Source organism: Epinephelus lanceolatus, chromosome 19 (assembly GCF_041903045.1).
Source record: "Epinephelus lanceolatus isolate andai-2023 chromosome 19, ASM4190304v1, whole genome shotgun sequence".
Taxonomy (NCBI): Eukaryota; Metazoa; Chordata; class Actinopteri; order Perciformes; family Serranidae; genus Epinephelus; species Epinephelus lanceolatus.
In genome coordinates, this window is record NC_135752.1 from 33,168,355 (window position 1) to 33,188,028 (window position 19,674).

General features: G+C 40.5%; 1 protein-coding gene across 3 annotated transcripts in view; it reads left to right on the forward strand.

Annotated features, from left to right (window-relative positions):
* unc13bb (unc-13 homolog Bb (C. elegans)) overlaps positions 1-19,674 on the forward strand; it is a 93,010-nt gene that overhangs the window by 58,743 nt on the left and 14,593 nt on the right. For 2 of the 3 annotated variants that reach the window (XM_078161899.1, XM_033647236.2), the window contains exons 2-21: positions 101-123; positions 1,010-1,056; positions 2,182-2,260; positions 3,191-3,265; positions 4,027-4,246; positions 4,332-4,559; positions 4,669-4,810; positions 5,025-5,194; positions 8,582-8,697; positions 10,603-10,766; positions 11,375-11,525; positions 11,695-11,763; positions 12,902-12,991; positions 13,208-13,345; positions 14,689-14,819; positions 14,940-15,025; positions 17,492-17,618; positions 17,760-17,856; positions 17,956-18,099; positions 19,415-19,492. In XM_078161899.1, the coding sequence (XP_078018025.1) occupies positions 101-123; positions 1,010-1,056; positions 2,182-2,260; positions 3,191-3,265; positions 4,027-4,246; positions 4,332-4,559; positions 4,669-4,810; positions 5,025-5,194; positions 8,582-8,697; positions 10,603-10,766; positions 11,375-11,525; positions 11,695-11,763; positions 12,902-12,991; positions 13,208-13,345; positions 14,689-14,819; positions 14,940-15,025; positions 17,492-17,618; positions 17,760-17,856; positions 17,956-18,099; positions 19,415-19,492 (2,375 nt within the window). The remainder of the gene's footprint in view (positions 1-100; positions 124-1,009; positions 1,057-2,181; positions 2,261-3,190; positions 3,266-4,026; positions 4,247-4,331; positions 4,560-4,668; positions 4,811-5,024; positions 5,195-8,581; positions 8,698-10,602; positions 10,767-11,374; positions 11,526-11,694; positions 11,764-12,901; positions 12,992-13,207; positions 13,346-14,688; positions 14,820-14,939; positions 15,026-17,491; positions 17,619-17,759; positions 17,857-17,955; positions 18,100-19,414; positions 19,493-19,674) is intronic. The other variant, XM_078161900.1, reaches the window with a different exon arrangement.

The window sequence follows — 19,674 nt, forward strand, 5'->3', positions numbered from 1 at the left end:
CTTTTAAACCACCTTCTTGCAAATATGGTCAAAATAGATATGTCAACTCCAGTTACTTTACACAATTTTTAATCCTATTGTGTTTTTTCTGTCTCTGCAGAGTGTGGGAGAGAAGATAATCAGGTTACTCATACAACATTAGCTCCATATTTAGCATTTTTGTTTTGTTGATTTTGATTGTTGTGGCATAATTTTGTTTGTTTCTCCATTACTTGTCATTGCCAAAGGGAATGTGCTCCCCGAAACACAATGCGCTATGCAAATGATACAGGTTATCATAGGGCTGATATGTAACATTTATTGGAAATTTCATCCCGTATTCCGGAAAAGACATTTGTCCCATCACTTCAGTTATTCTGTATAATAAATAGTTTATCATTGGTTTCATTCATGTTGTAGCTTTAGAGTATGATTCCCAAATTCTGTTTGTAGCGCTTGTGGTAGTGCTGCTGCTTTATGTTTTCCCTCAAAGTTTTTCAAACGCTATCAGAGACTTTTATTGAGAGAGTGAACCCCAAAAGGATCTCAACTTTTAACTTCTGTCATTTGAGAAACAAGTCTACAAATGAAAGGCTTTACCTTTGAGGAAAAAGTAGAAGACTTTGCACGTGTATCCCCCCCAGTCATAATTTTGGTTGGTTTGTGAAATCCCTGCAAATGTTTTATCTACTTCCCTTGGATTTTCTGGGGTGTCTCTTAAAGCAGTCTGTGGGCAAACAGACTTTTCGTGCGTCTCGACCTGTGAAATAGAACTTACTACGTAATGTTGGTCCACCATTTCATTCCACATAACATCGCTTTCAATTAAAAAGTTCAGCAACAGTTATTTGATCGTGTGTTTTAAAAGCATCATCACTTATTTTTTTTATTTGACTTTGCATGGTCTGTAACATCAGAGAGGTGAAACTCAACCAGTTCAAACTCTCCATTACCTCCCTTTCCTCATGATAAACACCAATGTGTGAGCCTTTGTAAGTCTGCCTAAATTCTCACTTTTGAAATCTTGTAGGTTCGAGATGAAGAGCCCAGTGCACGACAAGCCTGGGTCAAACCAGGGTAAGTCATGAATTGTTAACACCTACGTTTGGGTTGCTAGACACAATTTTAAGTATCGATTTTGAACTTCTTAATTAATAATAAGTGGCAATAAATGAGCATTTTATCACTAATATGCAGAGGTATGGACTCAAGTCACATGACTTGGACTTTCGTCACAAATTTGATGACTTTAGATTCGACAAAACGAAAAGACTTGGACTTAAACACCAAGGACTCATGATTTCACTTGTACTTTAGCCTTTTGACTTGAAAATACTCTATACTTTCCCCCAAGCAATTTGGGAAAAGAAAGTTATAAACATATTTTTAAAATGAGATTCAATTCAATTCAGTAGAACTTTATTTATCCCAAAGGAAATTCTTGAGCCAGAGAAAGCTTCATATTACAGTAACACTAAGTACAGTAACCACAATTTTAACGATCACAACCAGTATCAACCAGACAACCAGTGGGTTCCCTGGATCAGGGTCACTCAATGGCCCCAGTTTTAGAACAATAGAGTATTAAATAGCTGGCAAAATTTACATACATACAAGATAGATGTGTTTTCAAAGAGCAAAAGCAAAGAACAGTGCCTAATAGAGTAACAGTATAAGTAGGATAAGTACAAGAGTTACTAAAAATGAACTGAAATGGTGGAAAAAACTAAAATACAAAAGTTAAATACAAGACAGGACAGAAACATACAAAATTATTTCTGTTGTGGCACTGGTTAATAGTGCTACATGCTATGAAATTGCAATGTCAGCATTGCCTTTTATGATGAAGTTCAGTCACACTTGGTTTAACAAACTTGTTTTAAGAAATACAGATTTTAAAAAGCATTCATGGTTTTTATTAATGAAATGTATTATTCCTCTGTTGTTAAAATGCCATGACACTTGGTAAAGACCATATAATGACTTGTTAAGGACTCGAGACTCAAAGTGTACAAAGTCTCAAGTGCAAAGACTTGAGACTTCCTTGTAACTTGCAAAACAATGACCTGCTCCCACCTCTTCTAGTGTGACTATAGTTACTGGACCATTGTGATTACAGTGTAAAATATCCTGCTATCCAGTGCTGTTTTTGTATATGACGATTTTTTATTAAAATTTATGCTATTTTTTCTTGATGTATAGTGGTGGATCTGGTCTGTATGGAATTGACAGCATGCCAGACCTGCGTAAAAAGAAACCCATCCCTTTGGTCAGCGATGTGGTCAGTACTAACTCGTCATTCCTTCACCATATATACTGTGTGTCACAAGTCATCCTGTTTGTTTTGTTCTTTCTTTGTGAGTGCACGTCTTTCTGTTTGTGAGACCAGCACAGAGGTCACAGTTCTTTTACCTTTGAGCTGAATTTGGGATGAGACTGTTATCAACAAATGGAGACGATATGAAAATATGCAATCCGCCTGCTAATTTCTCTCTCCCTCCTCTCTTAAACCTGAAACTATTCCCCACAACTCTCTTGAATGCATTCACTCTCCTTGGTCAGGCTATGGTAAGTTAATAGAACCCAGTTGCCACTCCCTTTCCTGCTAGAGTACAGAATATCAAGTAGGACCAATTAAGCAGCATTTGATGGCTCAAATATGTACATCTACAGCATGTTGATCTCTTTGATCGCAAACTCCTTGTTTAATACAAATTAAAACATTGCATGTATACTTTTGATCATGGCTAGTTCAACCTCCTACTTGATATTATCTTTAAAATATATAATTAACAAATCATTCCCCCACCCCTTTGGTTTGCATTTCCCTTCACAACCCTAACCCAGCCACAAATAATACAAAGGCAAATGTAGAATACACTACTAACACTTCCACGAAAATCTGTGGCTAATGGTTTTAGAATTGTTTTATAGTGCTGATACTGGTAATACTTGTTATTTTTGGTCATCCTTTTCATGAGTTGCTTAAAACTAATAATACTCACATGGGTTTTCTGATCATTTGGTAAGAATTCATTAGTGAGAAAAACAATAACCCTACTCACCACCTTTACACCCACCCCGGCCACCTGTTCAGCCATACTGACTTTCATTTTTGTAGTAATACCTTGAGGTGTGCTTGGTTGTGGGATATTTATACATTTGATAAATACTAACTTAGCTAAAATCTCCTTTTTCACCTGTTGTTCAGTCTCTCGTCCAAGCCAGGAAGGCGGGGATCGCATCTGCCATGGCTGCTCGGTCCTCAATCAAGGATGAGGAGCTGGTGAGTATAACATCATAAACTTTCTTGGCCATCATCTTAGCCGAGGCTACCATTCAAGGTGCTAATCATTCAAACACTCCCACACTAATGGCACAGCCAACTCTCGGATCCTAGGGTCCAGGTAGACCTGTGAAGACCTCTAGCTTGTAGTGGCGTAGGTGTTATATATTACCTAGTGCCCTTGTGTTTTTTTTTATCTGCCATCTCTTTCCCTACCCTGGAAATCCAGAGTTCTCGCTAGAGCACAGTTTGAATTTGCTTAGCGAGTCACTCATTTTCATTGCTCATTACCCATGCCCTTGTAGCCGAGCTGCACCAATCACATCAATGTATCTGATACAGGCAGGCCAGAGGCGAGCTAAACAGATGACAGCGCTGTGACGACAAAGTCCGGAATCAGTCAGTAAACATTGCAAGATGGCTACGGATGAACACCAGTTGTTTGAAACGGCTTTGGCCGCTACAATGAACGAGTTAGACTTGGCTTTTTCTCTAAAAGAGGAACAGAAGACGGCGCTCGAATCTTTCCTTTGCAAGGACGTTTTTGCTGTTTTGCCGACTGGATACAGCAAGAGTCTAATTTACCAGTTAGCTCCGCTGGTAGCTAAGCTCTGGATACGTCACCCCGTGTATTGTTCTGATTGGTCGTAGTGTTATCCAATTGCACACAGTGATATTTTCAAATACATGCTTGGTGCCGCCCCTCGAGTTGGGCCATTTGCATTACTCATAGCCAAAAAACATAATGTCTCCTTTTGTAGAAAAACCATGTGTACAAGAAGACCCTGCAGGCTCTCATCTACCCCATATCCTGCACTACACCACATAACTTCGAGGTGTGGACTGCCACTACGCCAACATACTGCTATGAGTGCGAGGGGCTACTGTGGGGAATAGCCCGCCAAGGCATGCGTTGCTCTGAGTGTGGAGTCAAGTGCCATGAGAAGTGCCAAGAGCTGCTGAATGCTGACTGTCTACAACGTAAGTACTGCCCAGAAAACCTTGAAACAACACAGTATTTTTTTAAACAGATTTTAATCTGTATATGTTTCTGTTCAACGTATAGGTGCTGCGGAGAAGAGCTCTAAGCATGGAGCTGAAGACCGGACTCAGAATATCATCATGGCCATGAAGGACAGGATGAAGATCAGGGAAAGGAACAAACCAGAAATCTTTGAACTCATCAGGGAGGTGTTTATCATCAGTAAGGCCATCCATGCACAGCAGATGAAGACCATCAAGCAGAGCGTTCTGGACGGCACCTCAAAGTGGTCAGCCAAGATCACCATCACAGGTGAGCCCACTGACAAACAACTGACAGAAAATTCATGAAGACAGTCACACAATTCTTACTAATGCCAATGGATGTTTCTAATGTCTTTGTTTCTCCATCATCGCAACAGTTGTTTGTGCCCAAGGACTTCAGGCAAAGGACAAGACAGGATCCAGTGATCCATATGTCACTGTTCAGGTGGGCAAGACCAAGAAGAGAACCAAAACCATCTATGGCAACCTCAATCCTGTCTGGGAGGAGAAGTTCCACTTGTAAGTATCAAAAATTCTTGGTTATAAAATGTTTATAAATGTCATTCTTTCTAGTTTTTCATGTGCCTATAGCAGAGCTTATACTAGCCTCAAGGATTCATCAGTCAAAGTCTAAAGTCTACATATCGCCGTCAAGCTTTTTCTTCATAAACACTTTGTATGGAATTCTGTCCTGTTAAATCAGTTTCGATGTTGTTTTTTCCCCGTTTGCTAGTGAATGCCACAATTCCTCAGACCGAATTAAAGTGCGTGTGTGGGACGAGGACGATGACATCAAGTCGAGGGTGAAGCAGCGTCTGAAGAGGGAATCGGATGATTTCCTGGGCCAGAGTATAATTGAAGTTCGAACGCTGAGTGGAGAAATGGACGTCTGGTACAACCTGGGTCAGTATGCTGTCTTGTTTATGGCCATACAGTGAGATGTTTATTGTTTGTACACCAGGAGAAGCATGAAATGTGTTTTGTCTGTTTATTTTTAGATTCCAAGCACCGAATAGAACTAGATGATCACTCACAAACCTTATGTGTGCACATATAGAGGGTGCAGGTTGTCAGCCCATTTTCTACACCATCCGGAAAAAATTTAAGTAATAGCAGCGGTGATTTCTCTTTGTGGTGTACTGGTTAGAGACACAACTTTTGGATCCTCGTGGAAATATTACAGCACAAGGATATCTTATCCCGGACCAATGGATAATAGGATACTACAAATTTACCATATCTGTTTTGCTTAGTTCTGCCTCAGGCTTTTCGTCCCCTTTCCCTCTTTCATTGTACATAGCTTTCTCTGAATGAAGGATTCACCTAATTATGATGCAGCTTGCCACAGCCATGTGTTTCTGTAGGGCTTTTCACCCTGCATATTTCATATTTTAACCCCTTTTCATGCACACATAGTTAACCAAGGGTTAACCCAAGCCAGGGGCTGTTCACACTGCACTTCCACTCGCACTGGGTTCGATGTCCGTAGGAACATGACTGATGTTTACATTCTAGAATGATGCGTGACTACTCTTTGAGACCAAGCAGCGACGTTAAAAAGGTGCCATTAGCAAGGTTTTATGTGAGATTGATGCTGAAACATCGAAAAGATGGAGAATGATGGAAAAAGGAAAGACTGAAAAGAAGACAGGTGTTGACGGCATCTTCCATCTGGTTTGTGTTGAACTGATTTCCAACCACAAACGTTGGAACAAACTTCTTAAGTCTCTAAGGGGGTTGCTGAGTGGAAAAAAAAAAAAAAAAGTCCAAAAAAGTTAATAACTTACAAATTATGGCGAAAAGGTAGTTTCTTGCAACCCTAGATTAAAATAAAAATATTCACAAACGAAAAAACACTTCTGGTTGTTGGTGTTTAACTTTTGATTTAATACTAAAAATTAAAATCCTCAGCGGGCACTGCAGTGCAAGCAGACAGATGCGCGACTCAGAGCAATATGTGTCATTGACACCAGACTCAGAGCGCAGCGGGCTGGTGGAAAATGTCCCCATCAGCATATTATTTTACATCAATAAAATCTATTTTATCATTATTTTGAGTCACATCGTTGAAAGAATTTAGTTGTCTGTGTTCAAGCAGGATAATAGGTCTCCATTCATTGCACGTCGGGCTTTCTATTTCCTTGTCTTAGATGGTGTTGCGTTCAAGGTCCCCCAAAAAAACGGGAGGAAAAAAAAAGGCTGAATATTCAATTTATTTTTTTTCCACAATCGAATCCCGTGCCATCAAATGAAGATTTGAAGCTTCAAATTTTTTGGCTCAGCCCTAGTAGCTATGGTGATGTCATCCATTGGGTTGTGTACTCCAACTTTGTAGCCTCAAGTTTGTTTTTTTGACTGTCGGCATCTTGTTTTTTTTTTAGACCTAGAAGTGACCATATTTGGGCAAGATGCTGGCGCTGTGGAGGAGCAAGGGGTGGATCTGACTGAGAAGCCGAGGACACTGTCGGCAGACAGCTTGTCACTCAAAGAGGCCCACTCTTAATTAGGCGTAACTTTAAGCCTTAATAAAATGTAAACTGGTGACTAATATAAAACTTCACCCCCCGTACAGTTGTCATGCAAGGGGATGTTAGCTACAGAGACCAAAACTTTTTTTGTAGCAGGCTGTAAACATGTTTATTTCTGCTGTAAAGTTGGGCATTTTAACGTGGGTGTCTATAGAGGTTGACTTGCTTCTGGAGGCAGCCTCAAGTGGCCATTAAAAGAACTGCAGTTTTTGGCACTTGGGTGTTGGCTTCAGTTTTCAGCCCTGGAGGTTGCTGCTTGGGATAACGCCACAAACCCGAGCTTAACCCAGCTCCAGAGCAGGACCAGCAAGCCCTAGACTAAAGTCAGGGTTAGCCCACTTTGGAGTTTGCCAGTGTGAGAGCTTTCTCCTTTAGCCTGGAGCTAAGTGCAGTGTGGAAAGGGCTTGTTTGGTGCTCAGACCTCTCTTTGCAGAAAGTCTTGTCAACCTCATTAACCACGTCTCTTTTGCCTGCAGCTACTGAAAAAAATGTTTTACACAGGCATGGAGTGGCCCTGAGGCCCATATGTGCCTGCATTAAAATACTGACTTTACCAGGCAAACTTATCCCCTGAAGTCCCTTTGTGCATGCTGACAAAAAAACTTGAATTATTATATTTCCTATTACTAATCCTCTGGGTTTAAGCATATTTTATTAGGATGAGGCCTGAATACATTCAAAAATTATCAGTCCCTCTTGCTATGCTGTATGAGCACTGGTTGTACAACACAAAAACGTAAAGGCTAAAGTACTTTTTTATCCAGCAGACAAACCACATTATGTTTAGGGTTATATTTCTAAATTACGATCTCTTTATCTCTGTCTGTTTCCCTAAATATGTCTCCTGTGTTGTCAAAAGCTTTTATCCAAACATTAACTCACTCCCAGAAGTGAACTGATGGATTAATTCACCCCAGACATTATGTCATATTGCTTGGATTTCTATCTTTTAAAAGCACTACTCATTTTCATATCCGTGTCATACAGTATGTTAGATTGAGGCGTTCACATCTGAAGCACAAAGCATCTCGTTTCTACTTGATTAAAGTGCAGAAAATGACTTCACTGTGGCATTAATAAATCATCCAATGGAACAGCATGGCACTGAATATGAATGTGCCTATAAATCTGCTGTTGTTTTTTGTAACTGAGAGACATAAAGAGCTTGATTTTATCTCCATCAATAAAATGTTGCATTGGTTCGGAGTTTGTAGGCAAAATTAATAATCAGTCATGAAATATGCCCCATCTATTTCAAACATTTTCTCATCCCTATCTCCATCTTCCCCCTCTTCTCTGTACTCTCTCCCTTTCTCCTCCTGAAGTGTGATTATCAAGAAGCAGCACTCCAGTCGGAAATCGACTGATCCGCCGACATGTACAAATTACCCCTAATGATGTGCCTGTCAGGGCAAATAGCAGGGGTGAGCCGCCAAGCATTCCACCTCCAGAAAGGCTCTGGCTAAAGTGTCTTTAGTGATCAAACGCAGATCCATACAGCCCACTGCCATTGTCTCCCTCTCTATCAGCCAGAGGACTTCTATTAGCGTTGCCGGCTCTGCACTGCTATCAAACTGTAGAAACAGAGCCCCCTACAATAGAACTGCCACGTTAATAGTCTGTAATTAGTGTTGTGTTAACAGACCTGGTTCCATGTGCCTCTGTGTCACAGATTTGTATTGGAGTTATGAATTGAGAACGTATTTACATGTGTGTCTTTGTATGGGAGTATCTGCATGACTGTATTTGTGTTTGATTACAGAGAAGAGGACGGACAAGTCAGCCGTGTCAGGTGCCATTCGCCTTCAAATCAACGTGGAGATCAAAGGAGAGGAGAAAGTGGCGCCGTATCACGTGCAGTACACCTGTTTGCATGAGGTATTTGAGTCTGCAGAAGCTATGGGTTATGCTCTTAATAATCTGGACAAGGGCTGCTCCATTATGGCAATAATCATAGTCACGATTGTTTTGCTCAAAATGTAGGTCGTGGTTATTTCACACAAATACTCAATGACTTTGGAAACATGAGGCATTTATTGAACATAAAAAAACTTTGATAACTTACGCTTAAAGCACCAAATACAGCCATATTGTCAAATAAGTAAAAGTGAAAGACAAAATGAAATGCAGCTTGCACTCGTTTATTCAGAACAGGCACAACTGACTAAGGGTGCTTTCATACCTTCCCTGTTTGATTCAGTTCAATCTAACTCAAGTACATTTGCCCCCTAAGTGCGGTTCGTTTGGGCAGGTGTGAACACAGCAGTCACACTCAGGTGTGCACCAAAACAACTGGACCGAGACCTTCTTGAAGAGGTGGTATTGGTCTGGTTCCAAACGAACTCTGGTGCAGTTCGTTTGTGGTGAGAACGTGTTCGGACCTGGATCTGAACCAACTGCAGTCACATGACACATTGTTTGGGTTAAACATGAGCATGTTACAGTCCTGGAGGATTATTAATGTGCACCTCCTCCTGTACTGCATCAAAAACATTGTTTTCTAGTTGGAGCCGCGCCTCATTTTCAAACTGTATGGTTTGACTGAAATGAACAATGACAGCAATATAGTCCACGATGAGCAGCGCTAAAATCAACCTGCGTAGTTGTCCCTCCATTGTGACATTAGAAAGTGTCACATTTATCTTGCAAGTGTACTCTTCTTCAACGTTTGCTTTACTTCCTGGGTTTTTCCCGCATGGAAATTCTGACCATTCAAGAGCAGCTTTCTCACACAAGGCATTTGATCTGGTCCGCTTGTAAATGCTGCCGTGAGAACACGAACCAACTCTAGGCAATTATACAACTTTGTAACAAAATTGGTCCCTGATTTGGACCAAAGCAAGACAACTCTAGGTCTGAAAGCACCCTCGCGACACAATAATTATTTTATTGCGATTAACTTGTTTTTATAATTGTTAGAAACCAATATCAGAATTGAAAATGGAACTAATCACCCAGCCCTAACCTGAACACATAGGATGTTACATAACCATTAGGTTTTCAGGACAGGATATCTAAAAAAGTGCTGATGTTCTAAATCTACTCCTGTCTTAAGTACTTGGAAGATGTTTACTTTCAACTGGTTTCAGATTCTGAAATCTTTTTGTTGTGTATACATTAACGAGAGACCGATACATCGGCCGGCCGATATATCGGGCCGATATTTGAGTTTTTTACTTGTATCGGCATCGGCCGATACGCGCATGCGGATTTATCGCGGATTTATTTTTCCCTGGCACTTTTTTTCATTTGAAAGTATGTGGTTAAGTTGAACAAAGCTGTTGAATCCTACTGTGTACAGTAGTTGTTGTTTAATTTATGCTTCAGCTTAAATATTTGTTTATTTTATAAAGACATTACTGGAAGATTTAAGAGCACTGAACTCTTTTTTTTTATTTGAATGTATAATAATAATAATATTCTACCTGTTCTACCTCAACTTTCCATCTTGTTTTAGTATTTTTTACTGTTCAATAAATGTTTCTTATTTTAAACTTGAGACCTGTAATATTTGTTATCATTGTGTCATTTTTTTTATGTAAACTGAGGGAGCAAAAGCAGTATCGGGCCCAAATATTGGCTCAAGAAAATCGGCAATCCATAATCGGTCATCGGCTAAGGGTGATGGAAAAAAATCGGTATCGGCATCGGCCCTAAAAAATCCATATTGGTCTATCCCTAGTATACATGAGTTTTAATTTGGTCAGTACTTAGTATTGCGCTTTAAATGTCTTGGGACAATCAATTCAAATGACATCAACCCAATTATTCTGTCCATTACAGAACCTGTTCCACCACTCCACTGATATGCTCGGCCAGGGTGTGGTGAAAATCCCAGAGGCTCGTGGAGACGATGCCTGGAAAGTCTACTATGATGATGTGGCACAAGAAATAGTGGACGAGTTCGCCATGCGCTATGGGATCGAGTCAATCTACCAGGCCATGACGTGAGTCTGACCCTGCATCCCAGATTCTTTTTGCCCTTACAAAGTAGATACTGTTGAATGGAGCGTGCATACGATTGGGAGATACTACTTCGCCATAACATTGGTCCTTGAACTTTGACCCTTTTGCTAATATATCTTTTGGATATCACAGAGGGACATACAAACTTTCTCCCTACTCTCTCTCTACCTGTCCTTGTGTTTGTTTCCTCTTCATCTCCATCTCCTCTAGTTCCCTTTTTGCCTTTTGCTCTCATATCAAAGTGCCTCTCGGTGTCGTTGTCATTCTCTGTTGGCCTTCAAATGAAAGAAAATCAATTATAAATGGGCCGAGGATGGATTTGCCTCCATGAAATGTCATGCTCCATACAGATGCCTGTTAGCTGGGCCCATCACTCACAGAAAGCACACTCCAATGGGGCCATCCTTCAGCCTAAACATGCCAGCTAGCTCATGGGCAGATGAAATGGCTATTCCTAATAGGGATCATTAGGTGAGGAAAAAAAAGACCCCAGAGAGGACACATGGCTGACCAAATAAAGGCACAGCTCTTCACGAAGTACGCCTTGACAAAACCTTTTCTCAAGCTTACTCTGTGCTCGTCTTTCCAGGCACTTTGCCTGTCTATCGTCTAAGTACATGTGTCCCGGGGTCCCCGCGGTGATGAGTACCCTGCTGGCCAATATCAATGCCTTCTACGCCCACACAACCGCCTCCACCAATGTGTCCGCCTCCGACCGCTTTGCTGCTTCCAATTTTGGGGTATGTATTCTTGTACCACACAAACACGCACACCAGATTTGTCTCTCTTGCTTTCTTTGCTAGTAATACATAAACTCATGTAGCCTCTGTCTTTTTTTTTTTTTTTGCATTTTTGTGTACAAATACTCATATTGCTCATCATTTCCTTTCTCTTTTATTCACCATACAGAAAGAACGCTTTGTCAAGCTTTTAGACCAGCTACACAACTCACTGCGAATCGACCTCTCCACCTACAGGGTAAGATTTTGATTGTACTAGTAAATATCGCTGCCATCATGACTGATATTGTTCTGAGTATTTTAAGTGTTTCCTTGAGATTGAAAGCATGTTTTTTTTGCTTTAGCTGTGTTGATGATTTATTTATTTAATATTTATTTAGCCAGGAAAACCTCTCGAGATTAAGATGAGATTTTCAACAGTGTCCTGGCCAAGACAGGCAGCAACATAAGTTACAGACCGAGAACATAGAACAAAAATACAAAATTCAAATGTAAAGCTCTATAACAAGGAATATAAAACACAAAAAAGGATGAAAGTAGGTTATTGTGTACTAGAGGTCAACCATAAAAACGCAAAAAGGGGCAGCTACACGATCACAAAGACCACCTAAGATACACTGTGACACTGGCATATAGACGATTGTGTACAAATATTCTTCAACAGTGCTTTGAAACGGCCGAGAGGAACCACTGAGTGCAACTTTAAGTCCTTCTGCAGAAGATTCCACATATAAGGAGCTGCATACATAAATGCTCGCTTACCAAACTCTGTACGTACCCTCAGTACAGACAATAAAAACATGTACTGAGAACAGAGAGCAGAGCCATTTTCAATGTTTTGCTTAATATACACACATAACTATGCAGGAGGTAGGCCAAGAATAGCCTTAAAAACAAGTGGATGCCAAAGAAAAAGTCTACGAAATTGTAAAGAGACTCAGCCAACCCGAGCATGCAGGATACAGTGATGAGTTAGTGGCTTACAGTTGGTACTAAATCCAGTCCAGAGCTGGGTGTAATAATGATCTTTTATGTATTGTTGCTCAATATGCAGAGATGAATTTCCCTGTAATCACTTGTTTTCATGAATTTAGGGCATACATGCACCCCTTTCCACAAAAGAATAGATTATTGTACTACTACTATTATGTAAAATTAAGCAAATGGCTCCACCTACCGAAGCACTTGAATGGAAAACCTTGTGATCTGTTGTTTAAATATGCCTTTTGTGACATGTCACGGATGTGAGTATTATCTAATGACTTAAGTAGTACGGAACAGTAACCTGATTTACACTCTTAAACATGACGCTGGTCTAATTTATATGTACTACACACCTGTAGTGGTCATTGATTATATTGAATTTTTCTCTGTAGAATCACTTTCCTGCCAGCAGCAAGGAGCGCCTGCAGGATTTGAAATCCACTGTGGATCTTCTAACCAGCATCACCTTCTTCAGGATGAAGGTAAAGTTTATTGTTTCTGTATTTTCACTGTTGTTGCTTTCTGCATAATCTCAGCAAATGGTTATCTCTTGATGTTTAAATGGGATGTTTTGCCACAGGTTGGCCAGGAAGTCACAACCTGATAAATTAGACCCACAGTATTCCTTGTTTTAAGTTTTACTCAACAAGTGTAAATGATTGTCACTGTCAGTGTTGCTATCTCCATCTGGTGTTCAGGTCCAGGAGTTACAGTCTCCGCCCAGAGCCAGCCAGGTGGTGAGGGACTGTGTCAAGGCCTGCCTGAACTCCACATACGACTACATCTTCAACAACTGCCACGAGCTGTACAGCAGACAGTATCATCCTAATGACACAGTAAGTCACACGCTAATTATCCAACTGTGGCAGCTGCATCAGGAAGTGGAAGTGCTACAAGGCCAAGTAAATACTATACACTTATCCTTCTCTTCACTTCAAGTAATAGTTTGGATATTTTTAAGTGGGGTTGTATGAGGTACTTTTCCATCCATCCATCCATCCATCCATCCATTTTCATCCGCTTATCCGGGGCTGAGTCGGGGGGCAGCAGGTCAAGCAAAGCACCCCAGATGTCCCTCTCCCCAGCAACGCTTTCCAGCTCCTCTTGGGGGACCCCAAGGCGTTCCCAGGCCAGACGAGATATGTAATCCCTCCAGTGTGTTCTGGGTCTGCCCCGGGGCCTCCTACCAGTGGGACGTGCCCGGGACACCTTCAGCGGGAGACGCCCGGAGACATCCTGATCAGATGCCCGAACCACCTCAACTGTGACCCCCTTCGATGCGAAGGAGCAGCGGCTCTACTCCGAGCTCCCTACGTATGTCCGAGCTCCTCACCCTATCTCTAAGGCTGAGCCCAGACACCCCACGGAGGAAACTCATTTCCACCGCTTGTATCCGCGATCGCATTCTCATTCACTACCCAGAGCTCATGACCATAGGTGAGAGTTGGGACGTAGATGGACCAGTAAATCGAAAGCTTTGCTTTCCGGCTCAGCTCCCTCTTCACCACGACGGACCAGCGCAGCGCCCACATCACTGCAGAAGCCGTACCGACCCGCCGATCCATCTCACACTCCATTCTACCCTCACTCGGGAACAAGACCCCAAGATACTTGAACTCCCTCGCTTAAGGCAGTAACTCTCTCCCATCCAGGAGAGGGCAATCCACCGGTTTCTGACAGAGCACCATGGCCTCAGACTTGAAGGTGCTGACTCTCATCCCAGCTGCTTCACACTCGGCTACTTTTCCATAGTCAGTGTATTACCTGCAGTCGATGGCGGTCAGGGCGCCTCATGTTTGGAGAAGCAGGCTTGGGTCAGACATGGTCATCTGTTGCTGACCCTATCCACAGCGGTACATTGATAGCTTCCATGTCGGTCTTCTGCCTGCTTCTCCAAACTGGGGAAGTGTCAACCAACATTTTCTGTATGTTATACACTGACTGTGGATAAATACATCATTCAGCCCCACTTGAAAAGATCCACACAATCCCTTTAAACAATCTGTAATCAAACTGAGACAGCTGGGGACAAGAACGTGTATGACCTGCTGTATAAATTGCCTTGAGCATGACTATCTGCCATCACAGTGACCACATGTCCACTAAATCAGACAAATCCATACTACTGTCTGTGTTTAAGTCTCTTTTTGGTGACTGACTGTGTTGTGTTCTGATCCAGAACAAGGAGGAGCTCCCTTTAGAGGAGCAGGGTCCGAGCATCAGGAACTTGGACTTCTGGCCCAAACTCATCATGCTCATCGTCTCCATCATTGAAGAGGACAGGAACTCCTACACACCTGTGCTCAACCAGTTAGTAATCGGCATATGGTCTCTTTATCTTTATGACTTTACTATCACAAACTACCACTATTTCTTCAGTACATACTTTTAAATGTTTAGAACGTGTGATCATTGTCACCTCTTTCTCAGATTTCCTCAAGAACTGAACGTAGGGAAGGTGTCAGCAGAGGTCATGTGGACACTGTTCGCCCAAGACATGAAGTACGCTATGGAAGGTATGTCACACCCAGCATTTACATATGTGTTTCTAAAGTTTCTTGTGGAGCAGTACTATAGATTTGTTATAGTATTATTAGGAACTGTAAGAAGTGAAGGGAAAATCTGAATGATCAAAGAATACGAACAAGTCAGAGAGAAGCTCTGATGAAACTGGAGAAGGCAAGAAGAGAAGAGAAAATCTGGGGTAGAAACGCCACAGTGGCATGGAAGAAGTGAAAGAGCGAATTAATCACTGTGCAGGGTTTGAAAGCTGCTTATGTCTCCCAGGAGCCTCTCTGTGATTTCTCTCTGCTCTACTGTACTGTACTGTACAGCACCACCAGTCCCCCAGAGGCAGTCAGCTCTTATCCCAGCCCCTGTCCTCAAGATGAGTCCCCTGCAGAGACTATCACTGCAAAATATCTGCTTCACATACTACGCTACAGAAGTGGCGGCCCCTTCATTTTCAATCTGCATTAATATAAAAAGGGGTGGAAAATGTGCTCAGAGATGGAGTCCTGAGAGATTTTGCTTCAGAAGCATGAGCAAAGCATACTTCAGATTTAAGAGCAGTAGTAGTTTTTGGTAGGTCACTAAAAAGATATTCAAGTGCCTGGTTGGATTTAAGCTTTTCACTAAACTTGTGCAAAACTCTTCCACTTACTTTCTACGAGCGTATCTTTAGCTAATATGAGCACAGCTGAAGTTTAGCAACAGCAGGCGGAGTCATGTTTAAGTATGAGTAAACAAATAAAGCACTGACTTTTAGAATAATCTTTGTTTGAATATAAGACCATCAGAGGACATTTTTCAGAGAAAATATTTAATTACAAGGGGATATTTTAGAATTATACCTTGACTTTATAGTAAGGACTTGAATTCGCAGTAACTTTAGCATAGATACGGCTTTAGGTAAAGTTAGAGATGATTTTGTTTTAGGGTTAGATGATAGGTTCACATTTTTTTCCCAAGTCTGTCTGAAAACAGTACCACAAGCAATAATCACACGCTCATACGTTCATATTTAAAGCACTGTTGTTCACTTTTATTGGCCATGAACGATCCCTGCTGAAAGCAGATTTAATTGAAGTGATTAGGGACAAAATTTTGTCTTCATTAAGTCTCAAAATATTAAAAAAACAGTAAGTAAATAGGTTTAGCCGAACCTATTATGTGGCTTAAGCAGCCTGTGTTAGACAAATCAATGTGACATACAAATACAAATTACATAACTACACTATAACACATCATAAACCATTGACATTTGCTTACAGTAGAAAAAGAAAGGGAGGAACAAGAAATCACAGACACACAAAAAACTAAATAAACACCCAAGACAACCAACCTGACAACTAAATAATGGTATCATTGTCATCCTTCCTCTAAACTTGGCCGTAATCTATCTGTCTTTTTTCATAATGATTCAGTTTCCCCTTCCTTATAACAATAATGCCTTCTAACATAAATACATATTTAAAAAAGTAAAGAAAACAGGGGAATGTTATTCGCTCTCTTCCTTTCGATTCAGAGATAAATCTTTTTCCTAATCATTTAATGTATTTAAATTCCATGACAACTATTTCTTAATTCACTGAGCATTTTTAATTAAGGGCACATGGTTAAAAAAAAATCAACCTTGATGCAAGCCATCTTTTGATAGTCATCCAAAATGTTGCCACATGAGGACAGAACCAAAATCAATGCAACATATCTTTAATTTCTGATTCACAGAAAAGACTGTTTCCATCCTATTTCATTCCCCACAGAATTTTAAATTGAAAATATTGTGACTTGGAATCTATAACAGCTGTATAAAGATATTAGATCATACACCTGTCTTCATGGCAATGGGATATTGAATATCTCTCAGTACAACTGAAATTTTTCTGGCTTGTAATTTAAATCATATGCCCCTAAAAAAAAATCTGCGTAAAAGCACTGATCTTTTTTCTTTTAAGCTAAATACAGTATTTTTGTGGCAGGTTTACGCACCAACAGTTTTCTTCCAGCATGTCTCACTTTTTCCTCCAAGCCAAAGGCACTGCAGTTAATAATTTAATTTAATACATTTTTAATTTTAATTTGAATTTTATTTAATTAATTTAAATTCAGAACATAAATTAAATATTTGTAGTACAAAATGTTCTCTCTTTTTTCCACAGATGTTGTTTTCTTACGGAGTTATAGTGGAGGGGTTAAAAAAAGAGGGACTTTGGTACTAAAAACACAAACATTAAAGATGATATCTTGAATTTGCATATTTGCTTTAGCTGAACTTTGAAATTATTTTTTTGTGCCCAGTGAATACATAGCTTTCAATGCACACATGATCATGTGAATATTGTTCTGAGACACAAAAAAAAGAAATGTGAACCTATCCTGTCGTCTTGAAATTAGGATTATGTTAGGTAGGAGAGACTAAGATTAAAGTTGCAAGGTCTTATTACAATGCTCACAGGCTCTTCCTCTCTTTGCATATGCAGAGCACGAGAAGCACAGACTGTGTAAGAGCACCGACTACATGAACCTGCACTTCAAGGTCAAGTGGCTCAACAACGAATATGTCAAGGAGCTGCCAAACTTTAAGGGCGTCGTTCCTGACTACCCATCGTGAGTGCTTTGGACTTACTCAGTTTTAGGCACAGGGGAACATAACATTTATTTTTTAAAACTTCTCTTTGATTATTAAATTGATCTGTCCTTAATGTTGGTGTTGGTTAAAACTCTGGTTGTCTTTATTTTCCTTTGCAGATGGTTCTTACAATTTGTGCTACAGTGGTTGGATGAAAACGAGGATGTATCCATGGAGTTTATGCATGGAGCCCTGGAGAGGGACAAAAAAGACGGAGTAAGAAAATTAGCATGTAGATAAATATATTTTTTAACTCTAGTACGTCTTGTTTATGTATTGTTTGTGTTTTTTCCTTGTCACTGTGCACTGTTTCAGTTCCAGCAGACGTCTGAGCATGCTCTGTTCTCCTGCTCTGTGGTGGACATCTTCACTCAGCTCAACCAGAGCTTTGAGATCATCAAGAAACTGGAATGTCCTGACCCTAACGTCATGGCTCAGTACAGTCGCCGCTTCTCCAAGGTAAACCCACGTACTGGATGAAACCTTAAAGGGATGGTTTGGATTTTGGTTTTATGACGTACTTAACCATAGTCAATGTACAATCTAGTACAGTAGATAGAAGCTAAGCAATGTACTGCTGTGGAAGGGTCAGCAACAAAACATATTTTTAGCCACTTAAAAAAATCATTATCAGTCTAATCGTATACTATATTTAGAATATTTTCACCACCTTATGTGGCTGTCAGACAGCGATTTTCTATCTGGCAAGTGAAGCTGTTATATTACGCTCTTCAAAGCCAAACTCCATTGAGAAAACCAGTGATTTAACATTGCTAAACACAGGAGCTGCTGGTCAAACACTGCCTCAGTCAGTTAGTTTGTTTGTGTTATTGTGTGACTTTGGCTTTTAAATGGGCTAGTTCTGATTCACCAAAGTCACACTATAAGACAAACAAACTAAGTGATTGATGCAGCAGTAGACCAGCAGCTCCCATGTTCAGTGAGCTTAAATCACTGTTTTTCTCAATGGAATCTGGTGGCTTTGACAAGTGCATAAATGGGGAACTGAAGCCTTTAACAACAGGCAAGGTAAAGCTGTGAAAATATTCTTAATAAAGCATACCGTTAAACTTTTATTGACTATGCCTAAAATAGGTTTTGCTGCTGGTCATACGTTACATAGCTTCCATGGTGGTACATCTGCCTCATTTTCCAAACTAGGGGCATTTGCTGTAGGCAGAACATTGACTGTGGATAATTACCTCATACAACCCCACTTCAAAAGATCTGAAGTATCCCTTTAAAACCTGCTCTTAAGTACATCACACTGTAAAAGGATTTTAAAAACAGCACAGAACTCGTAGTTGCTGGATCAAAAATGTCCATAATTGATAACAAAATTGACAGTAAATTATCATAAAGCAGTATCTGACTCTGACTAATTTCCTTTTTCAAAACACTTTAACATATGAGGGAAATCACAAAACAGCGACAGCATTGTCTGGAGGGACATTCTCTTTTTTTCTAAAGGGAATTTTATGTTTCCTTGTTAAAAAGATGTGTTAGTTTGGACATGAAACTCTCCTCCTGGGGGACAGAGGGACATCACAGCTTTATGCTTTGGGATTTGCTCTCCTGCATGGCAGAGAATACATTACATGGCATTTGGGAATGTTTCTAAAACCTCTTTGGCCATACTCCCTGAAAGTGTCATACAGCCCCCTCTGGGAAATGTTTTATAAGAAATAAGTAATTAGATTTAAAACTGTTTTTAAATTGTTTCAGATTTTGTTCCATGCAGTTTTAATGCGTTTCTACCTTTTTATCTTCACAGACCATTGCCAAAGTTCTTCTGCAGTACAGTGCCATTCTGACCAAGAGTTTTCCCTCTTATATTGACAAGGAGAAGATTGTAAGTTCTCAACACCTTTTGTTTTACATGCCACAGTCACGCATTTTCCTTTAATCCACATCCTACACGATATACACTGCTCAAAAAATGACCTCCAGCAAGCTACAGGTGTGCATGTTTCTGACCGAACTGTCAGAAACAGACTCTATGAGGGTGGCATGAAAGCCCATGTCCCGTGCTCA